Genomic DNA, 9,465 nt, shown 5'->3' with positions numbered 1-9,465 from the left:
CACAAGTGCCCTGGGATTCCCCGATAATAATAATGCAAAGAAAAAGCTTTAACTTGCAATTCTTTCATTCTCACTCTAACTCTTCAAAATAGCCCAGTATCGGGACCTCATTTCTCTCTGTTGAAATTTACTGTGACAACACTGAAAAACATTCATTTCAGAGGGGGTTTATATTGATAAAAACGGAAAGAACAGTGAACTCTGGCTTTAGGATGACAAAACAGGGGTACAGGCTGATCCCAGTTCAGAAGTGAAGATCCTCTGCCTTTTCATGACACTGGTTTTAAGTGTTCAGGACTTTGCATCCTCTGAAGACATTTGCTTTTAAATAACACCCACATTGTCCCGGCCTGCCTCCCTGACAATAGGAAACCTTGCACTGAACTGGTTATGAATTATCAGAGGGCAGCATGTGTGAAGAGTTTTCTGAATGGCTGAAAAGCACCCTTTTTCCACATGCTGCTAAGTCTCTACTAGCTGAACACATCTCCTTGATGGACAGAAAAGAAGAACCACATCCCACAATAAAACCCACTAGGCTCTGAGAAAAGGTGATTCTGATAGAAAATAACAGGCAGGCTCTAAATTCTAATGGGGCTGTAGTTGAGCAGATTTATTCCCGTCCTAGAATTAACATCACGACCAAATGAAAGGAACCATGTCCTCAGGTCTCAAAAATCACAGATGCTCGCAGCAGCAGGAGCCCTTCCCTACCGGTGGCTCCTGCATCCCTCAATACCAGAGTTCTTCTCAGGAAACATTCACTAAGGACACATTAGGAGTGAGTGCTCAGTTCGACACTGGGAGTGTAACGATGAGTAAAACACTCCCTTCTCTCAAGAAACTCATAGGTAAGTGGTTAGAAGGACAGCAAACAAGCAAAATATCTCTCGATGAGTGCTGGTTTCCACATGGGATCTGGCATTAGGGGAAAAATGACATTGAATATGGGCATCGAAGGTGTTGGCTGGGAGGGAGGGTTACGGAAAAAAAGAACTGGATAGTGGGCAGAGAGAACACAATAGTGAAAATTAAGAATCAGAGAAGTCGTTTTCTCAGGGAGTTCAACAGGGCATTATACCCTGAAGACAGACAGTATAGGATGAGGAATAAATAACTGTGGAAGACCCCAGAGTCATGGTAATGAGTCCACAGTGGATCTAGGAGGCAATGATGAGACCTGTGAGCACTCCAAGCCAGAAGAGGGTGCCTGTGTTCGTTCACTCATTCATTCAACAAACATCTGGGGACCAAATCTTCTCCCAGCACTGCAGTAGGTGCTAGAGGTGGAAGGGCAGGCTAAAGAGACCCATTCCCTCCATTCCCAATGCTTGTCAATCTGCTGTGAAAACAAAAGATTGTAAAAACAAGAAAAATAAAGAGCCCTGAGTATTAAGGGTACATACAAGGAAGTTAGGTAAATGGGAGCCGAGGAAGCCTGCTAGTTAAGGGTCAGGAGACATTAATTGTGTTTCAGCTGAGACCCAAGGATCAAGGCAGCCAGGCAAAGGAGAGGAAGGAAACAAGAGCAATAGAGGGTGTCGGGGAGCAGGAAGAGCAGGTGGGAAGAGCAGAGCCCACAGAGGGCAATGTACGCCAGGACTTACAGGAATCTGGCGTGGCTCGGCAGAGGATGCCAGATGATGGGAGGCAGGATGGTGGGGGTTAGGGGATGAGCCAGAGGGGCTGAGAAGGAGCAGAGAGGTGCTGTGATTTAGCTCTGAGGACTCTGAAGAATGAAGATGACCTGCAAGAAAGTGGGCTGTTGTGTTTAGTCCTAATCACAAAGGAGGAATGGCAGAGCCAGGGCGACAGCAGTGGTGAAAGCCGGGAAACAACCGACGCAGCTACAAGGCCAAGCTTAGACTCAACAGGAGGTGGCATCCGAGACACGGAGTGAATGAAGGGAGACACGGATTACTCCCAAGTTTAGGGCCTGAACAGCGTGGAGCTGGGAATGCTGACTGAGGTGTCAGAGAAAGAAAGGTGGACTGGGAAAGAAAGAAAAAACAAGGAGTTGGGTTTGAGAACTAAGGGGTTAATGCACTAACAAAAACACCACCTGATGAGCATCCTCCACCAGTGGTCACTGAGCCTTCGAAAGGTGGCTCAAGGAATGGGAATCTCACCTCTTTCATGCCTGACAACTGAGTTGGACATGGAACTGGAACAACTGGAACAGGTGTTTTTTCTTACAGGGAGATAATGCCTGCCTCCCCATAACATTTATGCATTGATCCTGCTTCCACGCTCAGGAGCAAATCACAATAAACCGACTCCCTCTTAGTGTCATAGTTCTCCTTAATCGGTGAAGAGTCTGGTCATTTTCAATTCACTTACATCAGATGTTAGAATCAGAAGCTTGAAGGCCAGGCACGGTGGCTCACGCCTGTAATCCCAGCACTTTGGGAGGCCGAGGCAGGTGGATCACAAAGTCAGGAGATCGAGACCATCCTGGCTAACACAGTGAAACCCCATCTCTACTGAAAATACAAAAAATTAGCCGGGCGTGTTGGTGGGTGCCTGTAGTCCCAGCTACTCGAGAGGCTGAGGCAGGAGAATGGCGTGAACCCGGGAAGCGGAGGTTGCAGTGAGCTGAGATCACGCCACTGCACTCCAGCCTGGGCAACAGAGCAAGATTCCGTCTCAAAAAAAAAAAAAAAAAAAAAGCTTGTAGGTAGAATGTCAGCACCCTGCTATGTACACACGACAACTTCATTTCACACTGGAAGAAACGAAGGCCTAGCATGAAGAGCAAGTGTGCCCCAGATCACCCAGCTCCTCTGGCTGAGCTGATTTGAGATCCTGAGACAGCTGACCCCCTCCAGGGCTCTCTCAATATATCACACTGTGGCGTGTAATCCAACTCCAAAACCCTATGCTGAGAGCATCCACATCTCGGAGGGAGTTCTTGGCTCTGCTCTCAGAAGATCCATTGAAATTAAACAGAGTCGAAAAATAAATAAACCCACGTAAAGTATGAATAGTATTTCCATGAATACAGGCAGCAACTCTGCCCCTTATTTATGGCTTCACCTGCCACAAAACCAAAAACTCAAGGGTGTCAATAAATGGATTGTAACGTTGTTGTGATGTTTAATTACAGAGAAAATAATATCTCTGTGGGCCCTTTGGGAAATGCACTGATGTCTGCGGCAACCGGCAGGGAGCTTCATGGAGGTATTATTGCCTTTGTGTTCTGATAAATACTCAGCCTTTCCCAGAGCCTCAGGATCTCTGGGTCAGGAGGGGTCAGTTGGGTCACCTTGTGTAACTGCCCCTCTCGCTCAGCTCCCTCTCACGATACTGGACTTGTGTTTCTGCGTCTCTCATGCCAGGTGTTTCACTACCCCCTGGGCAGCTCATTCTGGACAGAATGGTCCTCATTATGAGGAGCTTGACATCTGGCTCCTTGCCATGTCCCTCCGTAGGTTTGGGGCCACCAGAGCAATCCCAATGTCTCTTTCAGGGGATAGCCCTTTGTCTGTTTGCTGAAGCTGAGCATGTACACCCTGAGCCTCTGCTTCTCCAAGGTAAACATCCTCAATTCTTCCCACCGTTTCTTACATAAACAGATTTGAACAGGCTCTGTCATTCACCTGGATTTTCCTAAATGTGCTGCCTCATCTAGATTGTCCTTACAGTGTAGAGTCCACAAATACAAATGCAGCAGCCCTAAGGCACACTGACACTCAGTAAAAGAAATCTGCTGCCTTTGTCATCCTAGCTAAAATACCGTGTAAACATGCCCACATCACCCAGCCCCTACTAAATGCTGCTTGTGATTTGGTCCCAAGCGTGGGGTTCATTCTCATTCTAAAGGATCATGTTGATAGATACAGCCTTTACACCCAGTCTGTCATGCTGCCTCAAAGTATTTTCACGATCTTTCCAGTTTCCCATAATCCATCTGCCAGTCTGGTCAAATTGCTCAAAGTTAGTGATCGCAGTCACTCCACTGGTCATGATGGTTCTAAGCTGCCTTCAAACTGACCATAAACACATCTAACCATAAACACAGACAGTTATGAATTACCCATAATCCAGATCAACTTCTAATCTCTTCTCTTTGGGAAACTATGCCATTTGCCTTTGATGGCCATCCCAGTTACCCAATCTCACCCCATGTGTTTTAATCAACTCTCCATCATCCTGTGACCAGAAATAGGCACAGGGCTTCAAGTTAACAAAAAAGTACCAGCCTCCCTCACTACCCTCCCATAACCGCAGTGACTGATTTCAGGAGTTACCACAGGCAACAGAGGAAATATTAGGGAATTAGAAAAAGGAAAAAATCCTCTTTCTACTGGGGTTGGTGAGGACAGGATGCAAGCCTGAAACTTCCTCCACATAGATAAAGTCACCCTGAGAAAAACCAAGGCAGAGCAAAACAGAACAAAGGGACAGAGATCTAGCTACAAAGCCCCTGGATCCAACTCTGCCTGAAGCCTGCCCTATTTCTGAACTTACAAATCCTATTAACTATCAAATTCCCTTTTCACCAAAAATCAATTTGGGTTGGCTTTCTGCCAAAGAGTGCAAATCAAAATTCTGCAACTTTCCTCACCCAGACTGTGTGACACCCTGTCAAATCCCTGACCAAAGTTTAATCACTCACTGAGGCCCCAATCTATAGCATGGTATTGCAGTTAAAAACTCAAGCTCTTGAGTCCAATCCGGGCTCCATCTTGACCGCCTCTGGGGCCATGGGCAGATCACTGAAGCTTATCTGCCTCATCCTCCCCATCTGTAAAATAGGTGTTATTAAATGTACCTGCCACAAAGAATCATTGTGAAGAAAGAGTGAACACATGTAAAAGTCCTTATAACAATACCTGGCCTGTAGAAATACGCAAAATACTAGTCGTTTGTACTGTTGTCATCACTGTGATGACAGAATCACAGTGTCTGTCATCACTGTCATTGTTATACCATTATTATTATTATTACCAGCTTAGTTAGTTAAAAGTCAATGTTTTACTTATTAAACCTATACTAGCATGGGTACCTCTGCCTTCTTTTATAAAAAGGGCTTTTCCATGATCTCTGGGAGAATGTTTCCTTATATCAAGACCAACATCAACTTCCCTTCCCCCCTCTTTAGTCCCGTTTCCACAAACTTACCATCCACTGCCATGGCATAATTTATCTAGCTGCTTAGATGAAGGTTCTGACTGCTCCAGGGATGCAGCTCAGGGGTGGGAACAGGGACAGGGGTGTGTCACCCGGCCTCCGCCCTGGGCTGAGCATCCTGAGCCCTCCCTGCTAGGCAGGCACACAGTTTCACCTTGTTTATATTCAGTCTCGCTAACTCAAGGCAAATCTCAGAAAGTGAAGTGGAGATCCTAATTAAAAGGTAGCCTTGAGCTGCCAATAAAATTATGCATAAAGGAAACGTTTAAAAACACAGTTGTGACTTCCTTGAGACAGATTTTCATTTGAGATCTTCATTCTTAAATTCAAGTGTGGGGGTAAATAAAAATAAAGTGAGCTCTTCACCACTGCCGTTCCCTCTCTCTCTGAAGCCTAGAAAACCATCTTTGATAGGCAAAACATTGCACTGTATTTGAAATTGCTGGCTAGAAAAATGGCGAGTCTTGCTGTTCCCACTGATTTCTGGAAAGTAGCAGGGATCATCATTTGTTTTTATTTCTTTGGAGAGAGCAAATCTTTTGTTGCCTCCCTGTGCTCGGCCCATCATGTAACTGATCATCTTTCATCCCCAGCCCAGGCCTGACAGCTCCAACAACCCTCTCCCACAGCACTCTGCCTTCCTCCATCACAACGCAGATCGCAACGTGCCGCGATGGTTTGTTAGCCTATCTGTCTCCTCCACTATCCTGTGAATCTCCAGATCTGTTATCTCCATATTCTCAGCACCAAGTTTAGTGCAGGCATCCAGTAACAACAACCACACGGCCAGGCGCAGTGGCTCACGCTTGGGAGCCCAGCACTTTGGGAGGCCAAGGTGGGCAGATCACAAGGTCAAGAGATCGAGACCATCCTGGCCAACATGGTGAAACCCCGTTTCTATGAAAAATACAAGAATTAGCTGGGTTTGGTGGCAGGCGCCTGTAGTCCTAGCTACTCGGGAGGCTGAGGAAGGAGAATCACTTGAACCCAGGAGGTGGGGGTTGTAGAGAGCCATGATCGCACCACTGCACTCCAGCCTGGTGACAGAGCGAGACTCCGTCTCAAACAAAACAAAACAAGAAAACCCACACAAACAAACAAAAAACACCACCACCACCACCACGATGTTGAATGGGTGAATAAATGAATGAAAAGATGGACCAACTCTTGAAACATATGGCTCCATGAATACCTCAGTAATTTCTCTAGGGCCCAACCTTTTCCCCCATTATCGACAAAGTAATTGACTTGATTTGACATTTCTGTACCCACTACCCTCCCACTGCATCAAGGTATGCCTTATTTTGCTTGTTCTTCCCTTTTTCTTCTCACATTGTTGACTGCCGCCAACTACCCGTGTGACCCTAGACAAGTCACTTCCCGTGACTGGAAATCCACATTCCCAATAGATGGCTTTGAGTTTCTTTTCTAGGGTTCTGTGACAGCTAATGTTCCCTTTCTTCCCTCCTTCCCTCTCACTTTGGCTTCCACTCTTACCTTCGAAGCTCCCAGAAAACAGGTAAATCCAGGTGATGGCTGGGATGCAGAGAAGACTCAACGAGGCAGCCAAGAATTTCCGTCTCCCCCTGCAGATTCCAAGCATCCTCTCGGAAGTGGCAATCCCTAATCCCAGAGCCGTTTCTCTATCCGGAGCATGAAGTCCTCGGCCTCCCTCATAATACTTTCTGAAAGGAAGAGCAAAGAGGAAGAAGGCCTGAGTTCTTAGCACTGGAGATGGATGTAAGTTACGGAAGAGAAATATCTCATAGATCCTGAAAGGGTTTTGACCGATCTAGGCTTCCTGCTAACCTTTCATCCCAAGAGATAATGCTAGAGTCTTGCAGTCTTCACAACTGAGACAATAAATAAATAAGTAAATGACAACAACTGTGAGATCTCTCTCTCACACACATGCATACACACACATGCACACACACATACAGGCACACTTTATAGTACAGGTTAACTTTGACACCTGAACTAATATACTTAAAGGAGCATTTAGTTAGCACCTATTATGTACCATGTACGAATCACGTGCTATGCTTCAAAAGAAGACTAGAACAGGCTGGCCGCAGTGGCTTACGCCTGTAATCTCAGCACTTTGCGAGGCTGAGATGAGTTGATCACATGAGATCAGGAGTTCAAGACCAGCTGGTCAACATGGTGAAACCCCGTCTGTACTAAAAATACAAAAATGAGCCGGGCATGGTGGCACGCCTGCAATCCCAGCTACTCAGGAGGCTGAGGCACGAGAGTCACTTGAACCTGGGAGGCGGAGGTTGCAGTGAGCCAATATCGTGCCACTGCACTCCAGCCTGGGGGACAGAGAGAGACTCCATCTCAAAAAAAAAAAAAAGAATACTATAACAGAAGATGGATTCAAAAAGTGCAGTCTAATGAGATAGCCCAACAGAAAAGATCTATGAGAACCCCAAGCTGAGATCTGCATGGACCACTCTGGAAGGGCAGATAAAGGTACTGACTGCCTTGTATGTGGTCAGGATGGCAGAGCAGTTCCAGCATTCTGGGCAGAGGAGACTGAGAAAGGCACTGGTATGGACTAAAGAGCACATGCCAAGGCAAGGAGATGGGAGAGGCCACCACCTCCATCTGCATGGGACTGTACCCTAATCACAGCTGAACACACTCACTAGGGACTGTCTTCATAGCTTCCACCTTCAACACGGAAGGAGAGGTCCAGAGAATCACAGAAACCATTGAAACATGCAGAGAAGGGATAAGAACAAACAGATAGCCTGGGGAAGACATATCCTCAGACCATGGCAGCAGAGTGGCCATGATGGGTCACCGGAAGAGGGAACAGGTCAGTGCAGACAGAGTGGACGGCCCATGATCTTTCACCTGAATATTTGGCCAGGGAATCATGAAACCTACAAAGAAGTTAAAAAACCAATGGACCCTAAGACCTCATCTCTACCCACCTCCTAACATAGGTGTCACGCTGACTATAGGTGGAAAGAAAGATAAACCCACATGGTGCCTCCCTAACAGAGCAGAATTCACCCATTGCACACAGCTATAAAAGGCCTCAGATTCCCAAGGAACAGATGTCTATAAAACAGCTGGCTTGGTTCTCCCCTTCTATATTCCCAAATGCATCCCTCCCTCTTGAGTAACCCTTATACCGCCATGACGAAGGTCTGGTTGAACTGACTCCTTTCCCCACCATCCTTAGCATTTCCAGAAGACGGGTACCCGCCCCATCAGATCCACCTCGCATTCTTTAAGACTTAGCATATTGCCTGTCAGCCGCAGGTGCCTGACAACCGTCTGCTAAATGAATACATGGAATCAGATTCTATCCAAAGGCCACTCTCTCAAGCTTCAGGAGTTTATGTTCAGCGAGTTGCCGACAATAAACACCTAACGGAGCCGATCACAACTGTCAACACTGAGCCTGCTTCTGCAATCACTCTGACACGGTTTTCTAAATGGCCTTCTTCTGGAACAGATGAAAGACCACAGGGCTGGAGGGTGTAGACTAGAAAGTAAAACTGAAAGAAGCAAAATCCTTCTGAACAGAGAATGTTGACTTGAAAAAAGTCCCCTCTAGGGAATGTTCATTCTAAAGCATAGAAAACAAACCCTACGTACACATTCCACTAGTCACAGAGAATGAGAACCACCAAGACCCGTGAATCTCTTAGGAGAAGGAAGTGCAGGAAAAGAGGGCTGTGCAGTCAGATAGAGGTGGGTTCAAGCCCAGATGCTGCACTCGGCTGGCTGTGACCTTGACAAGTCCCCTGTCTCTGGATAAACTTCCTCATTCATCTATAAACTGAGATGATACCCTTTATCTTGGAGGGTTGCTTTGAGGCTCAAATGAGACAGCCCTTGACGAAGTGCTTACCAAAGATATTTTAAGTACATTTCAGGGTCGATCCTTCCTTCCTGGAGGGCAGAAAAGCAGCCTTAATGAGGTTTGTTTGTTTGTTTTTCCTTTTTGGAGACAGAGACTTGCTCTGTCGCCAGGCTAGAGTACAGTGGTGCGATCTTGGCTCATTGCAACCTATGCCTCCCGTGTTTAAGCGATTCTCCTGCCTCAGCCTCCTGAGTAGCTGGGATTACAGGCACACGCCACCATGTCCAGCTAATTTTTGTATTTTCAGTAGAGATGGGGTTTCACCATGTTGGCCAAGATGGTCTCAATCTTTTGACCTTGTGATCCATCCACCTCGGCCTCCCAAAGTGCTGGGATTATAGGCGTGAGCCACCACACCCGGCCTTTAATGAGGTTTTTTCTCTTTCTCCACTCCCTCACTTCCCCCACAGGGTTGGGTAGAAAACAGATCCCAAAAAACAGGTATT

At 46.5% G+C, this 9,465-nt stretch overlaps 1 protein-coding gene across 1 annotated transcript in view; it reads right to left on the bottom strand.

Moving 5' to 3' along the window:
• LARGE (like-glycosyltransferase) overlaps window positions 1-9,465 on the bottom strand; it is a 375,239-nt gene that overhangs the window by 198,551 nt on the left and 167,223 nt on the right. Inside the window, exon 2 of the mRNA XM_011938453.1 lies at window positions 6,631-6,818. Coding sequence (XP_011793843.1) covers window positions 6,631-6,736 — 106 coding nt within the window. The 5' untranslated portion in view covers window positions 6,737-6,818. The remainder of the gene's footprint in view (window positions 1-6,630; window positions 6,819-9,465) is intronic.

The sequence above is a fragment of the Colobus angolensis genome, unplaced genomic scaffold (genome assembly GCF_000951035.1).
Source record: "Colobus angolensis palliatus isolate OR3802 unplaced genomic scaffold, Cang.pa_1.0 Scaffold173, whole genome shotgun sequence".
Classification (NCBI taxonomy): domain Eukaryota; kingdom Metazoa; phylum Chordata; class Mammalia; order Primates; family Cercopithecidae; genus Colobus; species Colobus angolensis.
Note: the sequence above shows the minus strand (reverse complement) of the source record. Positions and strands in the feature narration are given on the sequence as shown.